This window comes from Lucilia cuprina, chromosome 4, assembly GCF_022045245.1.
Source record: "Lucilia cuprina isolate Lc7/37 chromosome 4, ASM2204524v1, whole genome shotgun sequence".
Lineage (NCBI taxonomy): Eukaryota > Metazoa > Arthropoda > Insecta > Diptera > Calliphoridae > Lucilia > Lucilia cuprina.
In genome coordinates this window covers 1,024,024-1,041,452 of record NC_060952.1, presented here as the reverse complement: position 1 = coordinate 1,041,452, position 17,429 = coordinate 1,024,024, and the positions used below count along the sequence as shown (strand labels likewise).

General features: G+C 27.4%; 1 protein-coding gene across 5 annotated transcripts; it reads left to right on the top strand.

The window, feature by feature from the left end:
- Positions 1-1,826: 1,826 nt before the first annotated feature.
- LOC111690887 lies at positions 1,827-14,979 on the top strand. 5 transcript variants are annotated; one of them, XM_046950199.1, is made up of 8 exons: positions 1,827-2,414; positions 3,633-3,725; positions 8,354-8,401; positions 10,766-11,042; positions 11,105-11,132; positions 11,918-12,002; positions 12,082-12,315; positions 12,383-14,979. In XM_046950199.1, the coding sequence occupies exons 2-8, from the start codon at positions 3,656-3,658 to the stop codon at positions 12,583-12,585; spliced, it is 945 nt and encodes a 314-aa protein (XP_046806155.1). In that variant the 5' UTR covers positions 1,827-2,414; positions 3,633-3,655; the 3' UTR covers positions 12,586-14,979. The 5 variants fall into 5 exon arrangements, with proteins under 5 accessions (XP_046806155.1, XP_046806153.1, XP_046806152.1 ...); XM_046950197.1 differs by having other exon boundaries at positions 1,829-2,414; positions 3,587-3,725; XM_046950196.1 differs by having other exon boundaries at positions 1,829-2,572; positions 3,587-3,725.
- Positions 14,980-17,429: the final 2,450 nt, after the last annotated feature.

Sequence of the window (17,429 nt, the reverse complement as noted above, 5' to 3'; positions counted from 1 at the left end):
AAACAAAATAACTCGCTACAATTGATTTTTATTTTGTAAACATTTTTGAAAAGATCTGCTTATGATTTTTATTTTTAAATGCACACATACCACAAACTTTCTTCAGAAGTCGCTCTTACTCTCATAAACTAAACTATTTAAGTAAAAATCATTTTATAACTTTTTCCGAGTGATTTATTAAAAAAAAAAAAACAAATAAATCTTAATTCAATCACTTTGGTTATTTGGCCCAGTTATTTTCAGTCTCTGGCTACAAAAGATTATATACTAAATTTTGCTAAATTATCTTTAAAATTTTGTTCAGTCATGGTTTACTTTTTTACGGAATTGCCCATATGAAGCAGCATGTTGTAATTGTTTTGGTATTGCCTAAATCACGATGGAAATTTGTGCAAAGAGTGGGAAGAAAGAAAAATTTAAAAAAAATAAACAATATTCTTAAAAAATATAAAAATATACAAAAACTTCTAAACTTTATTTAAATTTAAAATTTATGAGGTATGTATATGTTTGTTTTTTTCGTTTTTAGAAATGAGCACAGAAATAGAAGACGCTCTTAAATATTTAATTTCTTTTCTAAAACTCATAGGCTCAGTATTTGATTTTTTTCCCGAAGCGTACTTTTTGAGTTATGACAGTCTTGAAGTAAATGGAATTAACGTGTGTTTACACCAAATATAAAAATATAGGTATCTAACCTAAAATCGATTTAATTTTCTTCCTGAATTTCTCTATTTGCTATAAAATATAATAGAGTGATCGGCCCTGAATTTAAGTTTTAGTGTATGTGTAATACGTATCTGCAAGATGTTCATAAATGTGGCCATATAACCTACTTACAAATAAAGGTTATATGTAAAAAGCACATAATATTTATGTGTGTGCATGTGTGTTTATGTACAACCAAAATGACAAACCTTATTCAGGCAAATGCTCACCCGCACCCATCCATACAGATAAAAAATGATTCAATGTATGAATTGCGGTCAAAGTCGTGTGAAAAGAAACAAACAAGAAAACAACAGTTTTTAACGTTATTCTCTCATTTTCATAAGAGTGCAGAAAAGCTTTAAATTAAAACGTTCCTTAGAAAGCTGATATAAAAAGCTCCGCAAACAGATGATACTCGAAATAAACTTTTGAATAAACCATTTAACGGTACAATATATATATATATATATATATATATATATTATATATATATATATATATATATATATATATATATATATATATTATATATTATATATATATATATATTATATATATATATATATATATATATATATATATATATATATATATATATATATATATATATATATATATTATATATGTGTGTGTGTGTGTTTATGATTCTATAATTATTTGAATATCCGATTGATGATGTTTTTTGATTTTTTTAACATCTTCTTATATTAAGCCAAATTAAAAAGTGTTAGCTATTTTTTAATTATATTAAATATTTTTTGATATTAAAATTATTACAAAAATTGTGTTTAGGACCCTTTAATAAAAAATGTAAAACTTTTATCCTTACTCAAGTTTTTAGTCTCTTTTTACTATCTCTCTTACTCTCTCTCTAGCTCTCTTATTATTTCTTTGGCATACAATATTACGAAAGGATTATGTAGGTCCTATTTTTATTGTTTGTAAGAAAGTTTTTAGAAACTTAAATGTTTTTGTATGTGTATGTTTGTAGGTATGTGTATCTGAGCTTGTTTTGAGCCAACATATGTTTTCGGGTCGTTGCCGCTAAAGCTGAGCTGCTAACGTATGTAAGTAAGATAGACACATGTTGTATGTTCGACCTAGTCAAGACAACAAAAACATACAAATTATGAAATTGAAGGACGCCAAATATGTCTGTTGTTGTCAGTTATGCAAGGATTACAAACACTTATTCAAACGTACATACATTTGTATACGTATTGTTGATTTACAAATACTTTCCTACACACAAAAATGTATATGCTCATATGTATATGAGTTTTTAAAATTTTTTCTTGTGTATGTAAGGACTTTAGAAGCGAAATGACTGGCTGACTGACTGATGATGGCAAGTTTTTATAAGAAGGATGTACTACTCAGTGACAAGAAAAATTGCAAAAAATTTTCTACCTTAAAAATAAGCTGTTCAGGAATTTAAAAAATATTATGTTTTTAAACAATAAACTATATATTCAAGATGTTGAGTTAAATCTGTAGTGAGATTTATTAGGATAACTTCTCCTCGTTAAAAAAAAAAAAAAACATATTAAAGCTTTTTTCTAATTCTGCCAACGTTAAATTCAACATCTCAGTAACTGCTAGTAGGAGTATTAAGAATCTCTTGCGAGGTTTGTCAGACAATCACTTTTACAGTATCATCAGTTGAATCTCGGCCGTTAACTTAAACTGAGGTGTGCGTAAGAGTAAGGCAAAAAAAAAAATAATAAAAAATAAAAATATTGCAAATCTAATGATAAAAATTTCCTCAAACATCTAAAAGTGAAATTTTTTATTATATTTCGGAAAATAAAGTTTTTGTTCGTTTAAAACTGGAGAATCCCTAAAATACATCATATAAATTGTAAAATTAAAAATAAAAGGAACAAATCTTGAATACAAAAACAAATTATTTTGTGTATTCCTTAATTTGTATGCAAAAAGAAAGATATATATTCAATCTATTATTTTTTATTGTTATATAGCAGAGAAACAATAGAAGGAATCCAATTAAAAGTTATTTCGGCTCGCCACAAAAGTCTTCACTTCACCCTATACTCTACAACTACCCCGAAATTTATAATGTTGAAATATAATGAATAATAAAAAAATACATACATATTTGTTTCCACATACATATGTATGTATGTGTATGAGATATCTTTATGAGTACATACATATGTATACAGCTATACATAACAGATTAATGTATTAAGACAACATACACTCATTATATCTCGAATTTTTTATTATTACTATCGTATTAGTATGTAGATGTTTTCAAAGTTGTTTTAAAAAATTTTTTAAATTTTTAAGAAATTAAAATATCTGCACGGCATACTTACATACATTCTATTACATATTTGACAATTTGAATGTGAAGTCTTGCTTTGGTGGGATTTTCTTATAACCACGCTACGAGTGTCTCTATGTCAGTATTCATTAAAATAAAGATGGACCTATAAAACAAACATACAAACGAACAAATCATGCCCATTACAGATTCTCATCACATTATCAATAACCTCACTTACCGTCAATGTCACTACGATAGAAAACATTCATGTACATATGTATGTATGTATGTATGTATGTATGTATGTATGTATGTATGTGTTTGTATGTCTGTATGTATGAACATATTCTCACAAATCAACTATCATTTCAAAGAAGGACGAACATAAACAGAAGACAATTTCTGTAAGCTTACACCCAATAACATAAACAATATAGAACAATTTACTTAAAGAATGCTATAATTTTTATACTTATGAGAAAGAACTGATGATCTCGTAGTAACATAATTCTCCATTCACTTTGATATTTTTATTAAATTCGGTGTTTTTTCAATTCGAACGGTATTTTTAAAACATTTTAGAACTGATTTAATACTACAAATATTTGTTATTTTATTAAAAAACAAGGGGATCTAAGAAAGGCAGTTATTATGTTCTCCATGTGTTCCAAAGTTAAACCCCAAAATTCTATGAATTTACAGCAACATCAGCAAACTACGGGTAAGTACGGGCAAAAATTTAAATTAAGGGAGCGTCGTTTGCTTCCAACCCTTTTATATTTACATTAGGGCCATAATTTTTAATAGATAATGTGTATGACTTTTATCCAAGCGTTAAACAAGTTTCCGCGGCGAATTCTTTAATCTTTTTTTTAGTACTTACTCTATACAAAATTTAAAATTTTTTTATAAAAAATCAGAAATTTTTTATATAATAATGTGTCATTGTTAAAGCTACGACATTTTCACGAATAACAAGTAAAGTTTAGTAATTTTTTTCTGAAAGGTTTTTTACTTCATATATCCGAACCGGATTTGGTAAAAAATCAGTAGTAGTGCTTTGTTGAGATCTTATGTTGGATGTATGTAAACCAACATTTTGTTAAAATCAATTTTGCAAAGAAAAATTTTAGAATGTTAAAGCCGCACTAATTTAAATTCACATAAAATAAATTCGCATAATACGAGATTTGAGTGTATTTTAATTGAATACAAAACAAAACATCTTATTTGTTAAAGATGAATAATAAAAAATAAAAAATCTATCCCATAAATTGTATACACGGATTTAGTTTAATCATTTGGAAATTAAAGCAGATCAATTCCCATAACCTTTCTTTTCATTCTGGTATATACTGTTGATACTGAAGGTTAACTCTGTATTCATAAAGACATTAATCGCTTATTTAATGTTTATTACGGACATTTTCTATACAAAATTCCTAAAATAAACCATTAATAACTTTATTAGGCATTTATGAATATGGGGGTAAAATATTGTGTTTTAATAACTTTTACACTGTGTATAGTACATAGTATATAGGTAGGAATTCCTGCTAGCGAACAGTTACGAACACACTCAATTTTACAGAAACTTATTAATGGCGGGCACTCAAATTTTTCTCAATGAAATTACACACTCACAAAACCATCCCTACAAATACATTGAAAATAAATACGACAACAGCAACAGCAACAACAAATTATTGAAAGCAATATCTAAACGAGGAGCTCCTATAGTTTGTTAACAGAAACATGCCTCCTTCACTTATTTGTTTGCTCTTTGTTAAACTATGTGTGAGTGAAAGTGTTAAAGTATTTGATATATTTTTCTCTGTATTTGAAGCTATACGAAAGAAGCTTCCTCATGATATGTACCCACGTACTATTTTCTTGTTAAGTAAGTTGACGTAAATTTTTTGTTAATACTAATGTTGAAAATTATAACGTTTCTGATGATTGTGTAGGGTAATTATTAAAGAAACTATTTTTCAATATGAATATAACTATGTTTGTATATTAAAATGCTTCATTATTTTAAAAGCAAAAAAAAAAATTATTTGACTATAAAATAATTAAATACATATATTTTTATTTTTGTTCATATATGCAAATCTTGTAGGGATTGTTCATTCATCATTCATTAAAATAAAACCAACGGGGACCATTAAGTATTTTCCAATTAATATATATCGTCACCTAACTAACCAAAAGTTCAAATGTAACAATATAAAAAATTTTAAATGAGATATTTAATTATGTACATACATATATGGGGAATTTCATGTCAAGTGACCCAGCTCAGAAAATTGATTTTGACGAAATTTGTACTAATAGTTATAAAGATAAAAAAAATTAAAAATTGTTTAAACAATTTTTGAAAAGATTGAAGAAATATCTGTTTGAAATAACCGTTTGGAAAATTTTTTCTAGGTCGAATAGGTGAAAAGTTACACTTATTATTCCAATGAACCCTCTATGACTGAAATGTCCAACTTTGAACCCCTTTTACTCGGGCAGTTCTTAACCGATAGGAAAATTGTGTTTGGCCTACTATCCCATAATTCTAACCGTAATGCAAATTCCATCTAAATATGAAGACATCGATTTTTAATGTTGGTTCACTTGACACGAAATTCCCCATATGTTTGCTAAAATTCTGGATTTTGTGAAATAATTTTAAATTGAAAAAAGTTGATAGGTCTCTGTAAATTGTTTAAACTATAGTGGCAGGGCCGAAATTTAGATACATATGTATGTTCAATATCCCTAAGCAATAGTCATACTTGCATCTTTTTAATGTATTGTACAGGAATTAACAACGGTACACACAAATAACAGTATATACTATAGACTCGTAAGTATCATAATGTCCTTGAGAAGATTCTCTTAATAGTAATAAATGCGACAGCCAGCGACTTTTAAGTCTGTCTGCAGCATACCATACAAAAATTGTGTTTTTGTTACACATCCATCCATGTATGTACATTGTTCATACATTTGTATGTATTAATACATATTTGTATATCAACTTGTGTAGTTTGTAGGTTTGGGGCTGGGAATGGTTTGCATGACATAGTTGCAAACAAGTGCATAGTATGATTATACATGTATGAATGACATACAGATGCACATTTACACACACACACACACAATAATGCATATCATGTTTGAACATTGTTTGAATTGTTTTAATTTTATTGGGGTGTGGTACATGATGTGATCATGCATGGCTGTAGCATGTCTAAAAGAGAAATATGTATGTATATATATATTGGTCCAAAACACCGATTTGGGTGAAATTTTTTGATATACCAAAAACTGCTGAACATATTTTATCATCTGAATTTAATAAAACTCCACCCAATTAATGTTCCACATATAACTTGTATAATGAAAATTTATAGTCTCATCACATCTAAAGGGTAAATTATAGAATTTTTGTTTTTGCACCATTTGTTTGAAAAAAATACTTTGTGCGTAAAGAATTTTTTGAAAATTATTTCAGTGTGAAATTGATCATATTCTTATTAATTTTTCCTATATATCAATTATTAAAGTTTAATTTCCTATAAATCCTGCAGTTTGTGCTCTGTAATAAATGTCACTCCGACTCAGATATGCAGAGAAAGGAGTTTGAATTTTGAAAAAAATTATTACAGCAAAGTGATCACTGATACAAAAACCTTCTAAAAGTTATGATATCACAAAAACGGGAAACATTTTGTTATATACATATGTATATAACAATACAAATTCTTAACAATACATTTGTCTAATTCACAAACGATGTCGCATTGCTGTAGCGTTGTATGTTATAAAAATTTTTCAAATAATTGTCGGAATCTACTGGAACGTGAACACTTCTTAAAATTGTCAAAATTGATGCAGTAGTTTTTACATTTTTTATTATAATTCGAGAATTTCATGATCGGGATTTTGGTGAGGAATAAACCGCAACACCGTACCTATAATTTTTTTCATTTGTGTCAAATGTTAATTTTATTTCTAAAATTTAATGTTACCACGAAAACTTGTTTACTGCTCATAAAAGCGTGATGTACGTTTTTTCCGTACTTTTTATGTTATGTGCGGATTTGATAATTTTATAAATTATATTAAAGTCGAATTATTGTTTGCATACTTAGTTTTTTATTTGAATCCGCATGTATTCGTAATTTTGTATAAATCAATCATTTTTTACATTTTAAAAGTTTTAATTCGTCAATTTATGTTTGCTATCCTATGATATCCTATGTTATTCGTATTTTTTACTTAAATTGTTTAAGCGTATACGCAACTATTTACTGCCTATAATATGAATTATTACGTATACGTATTATAGGTATTTTGTGTTAAATACTAATTTTTAAAGATTTCGTAAATACATCATTCTGTATGATAAGCAAAAAAGTGTTTTTGATTCCCATAATATTTTAAGTCTGTCGATGTCCGTTTGTAAGCTGGACAAAATTTAAAAATTGAATTTTTTTAAATAACGTTTATACCACATATTGTATATTTTGTTTAAGGAAGAACTGGAAGAACATAGATTCCTTGAAGCTGGATAACATTTTGAATTGAACGTGAAAAATCGATATTTATTTAAAACTGTCCAGGTCACGAATGTAAAATATTTTGGGTAATATTATATGACATAAAAACAAATAATTTGAGAGGGATAACACAATTTTTTGTGAGTCGGTCTAATACATACATATGTACATGTATTTATTATTGAATTAAGTTCCAACATTGGTCGATCAGTATATATAATATCATTTAAAGGAGGGAATACGTACTTCTATATATATTGCCTTTTTATTTTTTTCTTGTTATTTACAGCCATTGCAACCAGTTAAATTTTTCCATTTTCTTGTGGTTTTTCTATCATCTTAAAAAGCAATTGTGGCAAATAGAATAAATTACCTTGAATAAGTTTATTGTTAAACCATTTTAGCAGTTGTCATAAATTACTTTAGCAATATCTGTATATATGCGTGTACACTAGGGTTGCTTTCTAACAAAAAAATGCCTAAAAATGTCTACATAATACAATATCAACATTCTTTAGTAATACACTTAATATTCATATTTAATTCACTCAACTTAAATAACATAAAAACCGTATACCATTAATTTTTTTTAATTATTAAACAAATCAAACACTCTTTTCTTCATACAAAGTTAGTTTTCAAATTTGTCTCGATTCTAGGAAAATTCCAATGAAGTTGAATTTATGAATTCCATAAGTTCAAAAAGTTGAGTTATACACATTTTCTTTGTACACTTTATGCTTTTAAAACGTTTTTAATTTTATTTTTAATGTAATTATTTATTTTTTTATAGGTAATGTTGGTAAACAAATCAAAGGAGGATACTTATTGCGCTATAAAAGTGAGTACATAAAGTAACTTATTAGTAGGGTTGTCAATTTTTCACGAATACAATTATTCAAATAAAAATTTGCAAAACATTTTTTCATTAGAGTAATTGATTAACTTTTAAAAATTATTCGATTATTCGAGCGAATGACGAATAAAAGTTTTTATTCAAAAATATATGTATATGGGTAATTTCGTGTCAATTAGATTTCGATGAAAATTGTACCAAGGTTAGTACTATTGGACTCCGGTAAGTTAAAGGTTAGTGTTCTAGTCTGGTAATAATTTGCACCGATTTCCATGTTTTGGGCATGTTTTTACAAACTATTTTATATAAGTACCGCACTATTTATTGTTATATTAGACAACTTTGTTTATTCTGGATAAAACGCTATGCAATAACTAATAATTGATAATTTTTTCTACTACAAAGTTGATCAAGAACAGATTTTCTTAAAGATAATTTATATGGGAAATATGCAATAAAATCATATTAGTATCTAATACGTAAAAGACCAAATAATTCATGTTTATCTGTTTCATATTTTGCAAACAGTTTAAATATGCAGATAATCACTTTAAAACTGAAAGCAACAGTATTGGAAAAACATCGGAATATATAAATTTTTATAAATTGCAAAAAGTAGTGAAAGTTTAGTTTCAATTATAAAAGATCAGACCGGAACAGATAGTTTTTCGAATTGTTTTTTATTCTAAATTAAAAATTATTTATTCGTTCCAAGAAAAAAGTATTTGTTTTTAATTTTTTAATTACTTATTAGTAAAAGTAATATTATAGAATGTATTGTTAAAATATTCAATTGACAAATATGTATGTATAAACTCAGGTTCGAAACAAAATGGAGACAAAGTTTATGGTAGAGATAAGTGATAATTAAACGAATGTGATTTAATCACCCATTTTCTCGTTCTTTAATAATAAACAGTTTTGTGAGTCGGTTTAATATTCATACAAGTATAAAGAAACTTAAACACTTGAAGACAAGAACATGAAAAGCATAAAAGACAATATCACAGCAAATGACTATTTGTTTTTAAAAGTGCGGAAATACATATGAAAACCCTACTCAACAACATCCAAGCTAATCGTAAACCTGTGTGTCTCTGTTAGATATAAACACAAAGATATAAATACATACTGTATGTATATACAAATGTTCGCACAAAACACACATGAACACTCTTGATTGGCATTGAAATTTCATTGCTAGTGAATTTTTTTCAAGTAATGGTGAAAACTGAATAAAATATCGCTTTTTTTAAAATAATTTTAAAATAATTTAAAATAATTAAAAACAAAAAACAAAATTAAAAAAAACAAAAAATACTTTTTGATAAGTTGTATATATTTTTTTAATTTTTCCATAAACTTTTTTATGAGTAATATTCCATCCAAACAAACTATAGTGCTATACCTGGATATGCCGAATCTTAGATACCCTTCAGCTATAAGCTCGTATATATACGTCGAATATTTTAAGATATTTAAAAACTTCACAAAATGATTTAATATACAAAACATGCGAATCGATACAATTAGTAATTCATCAGTTATTTGCTGTTAACAAATTTCCAGAAGTGGACTTTATGACCAATTTTGTGCAAATCCGTATGGACAAAACAGAAAACAAAACATATACAAAATATTATCAAGCGATCCAGGTTTTCATTAGAAATTAGGTTCATACATATATGCAAACTTTTGTGATAATGCTGGTATTCTATGGGGTTTATTTTGCTGATTTTAAATAGTAATCTTTTCGAAAGGATCTCTTATAGGATTGCTGAATTAGGATCTCGATAATATTTGCTGTATTTAGAAATTTTATTTCAATATACAGACAGATGACTCCGCTAATAATAAGGATCCAGGATATATATATATATATACATACATACATACATACATACATACATACATACATACATACATACATACATACATACATACATACATACATACATACATACATACATACATACATAATTTATAGGGTGGGAAAATTGTATTAAAGAAGTTTTTTAGATATGGAATGAAGGGTATAAAACTAGGACTGCTCATTTACTTCTTCAGTAAAAACTTGGTACCCTCGTAGTTATATTCTCTTAAATAATTTTGATTCATTAAACCTAGAAGCATATTCCGTTTTGACATAACCTTTAAATCGGAGTATGCCACTAACGTAGATTCTTCAATCCAAAATCATGTTAACGAGCATCGACGTTTTTCTGTGTCATCTTAAATGTTAGGTAAACTCAGGATCAGAAACGTCAGAATTATACTAATTCTAATAACCAATATTAACTTACTAATATGGGTAAAATAAAAATTAAAAGTTTTAATATTTAATTTTAGAACAACTCCTTTGGAATAGATGGGCTGAAGAATGGGTCGTCCTGTATGATGATTCAACCATGGCTTGGTTTACCGAACCCGGGCGTTCATCACCAGCAGGAAAAATCCTTGTAAAAGAAGCACCTGAAATGTTAGCCATAGCACATTGGACGGGACAAATTCCGAGACGTCCGCCACTACCAGAGGGGTGTGGTGTCTCACAACTCATTGCCTTGGGATCACGAAGAAAACGTTCAAAGGTCTATTGGATGTTGGCCAAATCGGAAGAAGAAGTTAGGTGCGCACTAGAAAAAAAAACGCTTTCAGTTATGATTAAAGCATTTTATTATATATTTTTAGTGAGTGGATCGATGCCATTACAAAAACAGTAAGTATGAACAATTTATTGTTGTGCATTCAATTAAGGAATAAATAAATGAGATAAATGACTTGAAGTCGAAGTGCTTTACGTGAACACCTGCCTTCACGGCATATTTTACGGTGGTCTCTTTCATCCACTGGGTGAGTAAACAATAACAACTCACCATTGCCGTTTTGTGTATCTTACACGCAGGTTGCAATTTACGTATATGGATGTCTGGTCCATTATACGCGCATTTTGCTCAAGTACTCGAGCTATCTAATCTCTGACCATTGCTTACATTCTAAGATGTAAAACATCACTTCCGTTTACAACAACGCGGATGGGATGGCCTCTGTTGAGTCAGCAACAGGACCTGGAGATGTATCCGGAAGACCGAAGTACGAATCCTTCAAAAAAGCCAAAACTTTGTTCTTACTCACAGGGACATAATGTGGTAATTCTAGTATGAACAGAGTATACTCTGTACAACGCATCACACTTCCCATACGACACTCCAGACTTTTAATCGCCACTTACTCTTCCCGCGAATTTGGGTTAAACCACAGAAAATACGTGAATCCCGAAGGAATCTTTACCAATTTGCGGGCATCTGGCCACCCGTAGTACCAGATTGTGTGGTTTATAGTCCCGGCACACTTGATGTACTGGTATCACCTCTATTACCTAGGATTGTAATACACCAAGATGAGGGGGAAGAGATGAGTGAATATTGAAAATTGAAAACGAAAATACTTTCTGTTGTTTTCCATTTAAATTTATAAATAATTTTCACCTTTTTATACTTTTAGTTACCGCCACCCCCACAAATTGAACTAGTTGTAGACAAACCTCATTTAATGAATGTTTTACGGAGACCTTTGGTGCGCATAAGACGTAAGTGTAATCAGTCCAATTCTCACGTACATATGTGTAAACTTGACATAATATGTATTCCGATATAAAAATTTTCTAGCTGCAACTACTTCGGAGGTTAAACAAAGAAAGTCATTAGTAAAGTCTAGTAGCAAATCGCATTCAACTTTAGCAACTCAAAGAGCTTTTTACAATCAAAATCCTCTGGTAAAAAGTGATGCTGCTGTTGCAATTTTGAGTAAAAATCCTGATTCTAAGGCATCGCTGGCGTGTGCGTTACCCTGGGGTCATGGCTGGGGCTGGGCAACACTTCCCAACGGAGTATGGAGTGGAGGTGAGCATTCGGAATATAAATAACTTGCATCGAGTAAATAATAGCTAATGTTTTTTATCTTGAACAGGACTGACATGGTCTCAATGTGAGGACACTTTCACTCTGCACGCACTGCCAACCACGCACTGCACAAATTTAATTGATACCTCTTGTAGCGGAGCCGTCTATCACACCGACATAGGAGGTTTCGATTTTCATTCATCTACTGTTGAAGACCTAGGAGGTGAAGATTTCGATTACGCTATGGATTGTGGAGACTTTATATTTTAAGTCTGGTTATTAATAAAACTTCAAATGCCAAAACCAACCCCACCCTAAATAGAGAAGCGTTATTAAAACGTGTTATGCCAGCCTTTTGAGCCAACTCTATTTCGAAATAAAATAGATTAATACAAGAAATTTAGATTTGAGTCATAAACGTATAAAAATTATAAAGAACTGCAGACAATAGTTGTAGTAGTTGTTCGTTCGTTTGTTCGAAATATTTGAATTGCATTGAATGGCAAAAGTTCAAATCGTTAATGCTCATTAATTTTTTATTTATGTGAAAACCTCAAGAATATAAAACACTAATGATAATTATATACGGGTATATTTGATTTAAAAGAATTTATTTTATCAAAAATCAGTAAAAATATTTTACAACTCCCATCAACTAAATACAACAACAATAAACAATAAAAATAAATTCTCTTTAAAATCGAAAAAAGAAAAACTCAATTAAAATGAGTGAAAATAAAAAAAGTACACACATACTCACAACAATATTCAAATTTACACACCAACCTCTTAAACCAAAAATTAAATGGAAAACAAAACAAAACAACAACAACAACAACAATAAATGAAATAATATTAATAATTTTATAGCAACTTATTAACAAAAAAAAAAACAAGAAATCCCTTTTAGACAAGAAATCTATGTTTTTAGAAGAAAAAAAAATATACACATTCATACAAATTTAATACCGAAACAAAAAATGTCGTTATTTTTTGAAAATTTGTTGTAGAAGAACATTAGAATAAAATAAAAAAAAACAATAATTAAAATTAAAAAATACGCGTATTAAATTTAAAAAACACTTATAATTGTACGAATAAATCCTTAACATAAACAACAAATTGTTTGCATGTGTGTGCGTATGTGTAATTGTATGATTGTGAATGTGTTTTGTAGAAGTACAGCAACAACAATGTTATAATGCATTAATTAATGAGGGTGGTCTATATTTAACTGATGAAAAAAATACACTTTATAAGTAAGCAATTAACTCTGCAGGCAGAATAAACTTGCAATAAAAATGCAACTCCAAGCCAGTATATACATATGAACAATTTTATTATTAAAAATAAAAAAGTTTCACCACTATTTAGAATTTTATTCTACTGCCAAAAAAAACAATTATAATTGAATCCTACATGTGGTGATTTAAATTGCATTGTAAACAAGTGTTTATGTTTCATATTAAGGTTTTTTGTGCAAGACCGATTCACCCTAATAAAAATAATTTTGCATTTTATACGAGGTAGTAAAAGCAAAAATAATATTAAAAAAATATATATAAATATTTCATGTAGAAACAAAAATGTACTTAGAACAAAACAAATAATTTAGAATAATAATAATTACAATAAAAACCTAAATAAAGTAAACATGGATACCCAGCTTTGCTTTCCGTCGTTTAAACTATATTTTTATTATTAATTCAAATTTGGGAATATTTATGAACTAATTAAGAATGACTTCAATTTCGTTATAATTTAATTCATTGAAGTAAACAAATGCGCATTGAGTTATTACCAATAACTTAAATAGCATATGTATTTGGAATAATTGAAAACATTAAATATGTTACTATATTTTCATTCTTCCTTTGACACAAAAAGGATTACACTATGATTCAACAATTCCCAAAAATTAACAGGTTTCAATAAAAGAAAAACATTTGTTTTATAGATAAATAAGCCAATGACAGAAGGTAAATTTTCACTATCTATTATTACAGAACTAACTATTAGGAGTGGAGTAATGAGCCAAACGAAAATAATATTTATGTTAGAATGAAGAAACGAAAGTAATTATTAATGTTAATTTACACACCAAACAAATTTACATATATGTACATATGTATGTATATGTATGAAGAAGTACATAAATATTTCATACATGTATACATTTCCAAGTATAAATTCACTACGAATGTACATGTATATTTATGTATGTATGTATGTATGTATGTATGTATGTATGTATGTATGTATGTATGTATGTATGTATGTATGTATGTATGTTTATTGATGATATTCAGCTTAAATTTATATTATAGAAAATGAATGAAATATTTAATTTTAATATATTGATTTAATTGTAAAAACAAAACAAATTAGAAAGAATGCATTGTATATAAAACATTTTCTGTAGACTAAAAAAGACTTAAGCAATTGTCGTCAGGACGTTAAATAAATTAAAAAAAATATATATTTAAAAAAAAAACAAATATAGATGAAATAAAAATAAATGTCTGTTAATAGAGCATTAAATGTTGGCTTTATCGAAAACAAAACAAAAAATAAATAAGTGGTATTATTAAAATGTAGAATGAAATCGAAATAAAATAATATTAATTGAATATGTATGATTGTGAAATGAAATAAATGTAGATAAAATAGACTTAATAAATAAATTTTATATGTTTTCACCAGAAACAAATTAAGAACAAAAGCAAAAATAAACACACTAAAAAGAATTGATTATACATACATATTACAATTATTGTAATATTTAAACACACAATTAATAAATTAGGTTTAAAAGTTAGAAAATAAAAAAACAAAATGGATGCGCAAACAAAAACTCCGACAATCACTGTTTTATATAAATTATTAATAAAAGAAGAAAAAAATATTAATATATGACAGCAAAGAAATATATTTTATCATTTTATTATTTACATACTTGTAATTTAAAAAAATGAAACGAGTTCAATTCCATGGGCGTAGGGACCAACAAATTTGAATGGATTTACCAACACTCGAAATTTTGGAATCATAATTAGATTGGAAAATATGCAAATCTTTTATAAGGTTAATTGTTAACAAATATCAATTATAAACCACGCCTACAAATATTACAAAACAATTAAAAAGCCTGCCTTTAATTAATGTGTTCATTGAATGAAAATATTATGTATTTAAAAAAAAAGCAAAGAAACGAAACCAAAGTGTTACATTCATATTTACTTATATATTTACATACGTATGTTTACATTTCATATACTTAGTTACATATTTACATTTAATTTAATCAAGGGGTGAACGAAAAATATTGACAAATATTCAAAATGAACTCGTCGTGAGAAAAATGTTTTAATGTAGATGATAATATTGTCTATGGAGGATGTAATCTATTTTTTTTTTCGTTTGTAACTTAAACCATAATGGAACATCATAATAAAATTTTTAAAAACGTGACGCTGATGAATATAACAACACTCTTACTTGTTATTTATTTAATAACATTAAATCACAATATATTTAATAAAAAATCTTCACTGAAATTTATAATTTTTAATAAAAGAAAATCTTTTTATCACCAATGAATTATCTTTGAAGTATGTGTGTTGGTAATCAGCAGTGCATCTTTTTAAAACACAGGTAACAGATTGGAGATTTAATATTATGTTTGTTTATTTCAACATTAAATATAAATAAAATTGCAAATAAAATTGTTTGCGCATCCGTGTTTTAATTATTAAGTGTTTCCCAATAACGTTATATACCGAACAACAAATCGTAGATAGATGTACATATATATATGTATTTACAATTTCTTATTCATATAAAATTTATGAATAAAAAAAATAATACGTAGAAACAAAAGGAAGTAATCTCGATTCTACTATTAAGCTTGCCTAAAACCTTAAGATCTTATTTGCTAATAATTTGTTTGAATGTATTTTAAACCTGCTAAACATCTTTTTCTAACTCCATTTTAAAAAGCAATTAGGAAAACTAAAATATAAATATCTTAAAAAATAAAGATCAATTCGAAAAATACAAAACTGGAGATCACGTTATTCATAAACAAAATTTTATTTTATAAAAGGTTTATAAAACAAATTTTCCATACGAAATTTTATCCATTGCGGTCTCGGTTTATTGGAGTTACTCGACCGCGTACAGGAAAGGCCAAAGGTACTTATCGGTAATAGTAGGGTATCCAACTCTATTGATTCACTGGAGCACCGTCGCAACTTGGGGTATATTTCACAGGATATATTTCACTACAATGGAATGTGTTTCTTTGAAATTAGGGAACTTGTTCCCGAAACCCGTATATTCTTGCGTAACACACGACGTTTTTTAAGAACACACCCATTTGTGGTTTTGACTTTATAGATGGTTAGTTGTTGATATATACCTATATCGAAACTATTTATTGTAAATCTTAAATAAAAATCTTTATTATCGTAGACAAAATAGAGAAATACTATCTTAAAATTGTCATTTAAATTTACGTCCTTTTTACTATTTAATTTTGTAATTTGTATTTAACAAATTTATTGTAAAATATGAAATACAGAGAAAACAAAAAAAAAGATGTTTTAGAAAAATTAAAAAATATGCAAAATATGCTGTAAAAATGTTGGAAATATGCAAAATATATGCAATTTAAAGCAAATTATGCAATTTATAAACTAGTTAAAAGTTATTTTGAGTTACTGACTACAAACATGCATTTGCATGGATGGTATAAAAATCTTTATTATCGTAGACAAAATAGAGAAATACTATCTTAAAATTGTCATTTAAATTTACGTCCTTTTTATATTTTTGAAAGTAAAAGCTTTGCATTTCAAATGAAAATTCTGGTTTCAATGGATTTATTTTTTTTTTAATGGTTAAACAAGTCCACTTTTGGTAATAAATTGAATTCCAATTCGTAAAATAGGCCAGTTGGACTAATTTTTAGGTGCCGAAACCAAATCTGATATATGTTGTTCTCTATTATCCATAATTTTCTTTCAATTTGAAAGGAGGATGTATATACATCAAATATAGTTAAAACCTGCGCTCCTCTTTTGGAATAAATGTTGTTTTCGAAGAATTTAAAA

Bases quoted from the DNA above. Each gene is read 5' to 3' on its own strand.
- LOC111690887 (XM_046950199.1), top strand. From the start codon at position 3,656: ATGTTCTCCATGTGTTCCAAAGTTAAACCCCAAAATTCTATGAATTTA. The intron at 11,043-11,104 runs GTGCGCACTAGA...ATATATTTTTAG, and splicing joins AAATCGGAAGAAGAAGTTAG to TGAGTGGATCGATGCCATTA. The intron at 12,003-12,081 runs GTAAGTGTAATC...AAAATTTTCTAG, and splicing joins ACCTTTGGTGCGCATAAGAC to CTGCAACTACTTCGGAGGTT.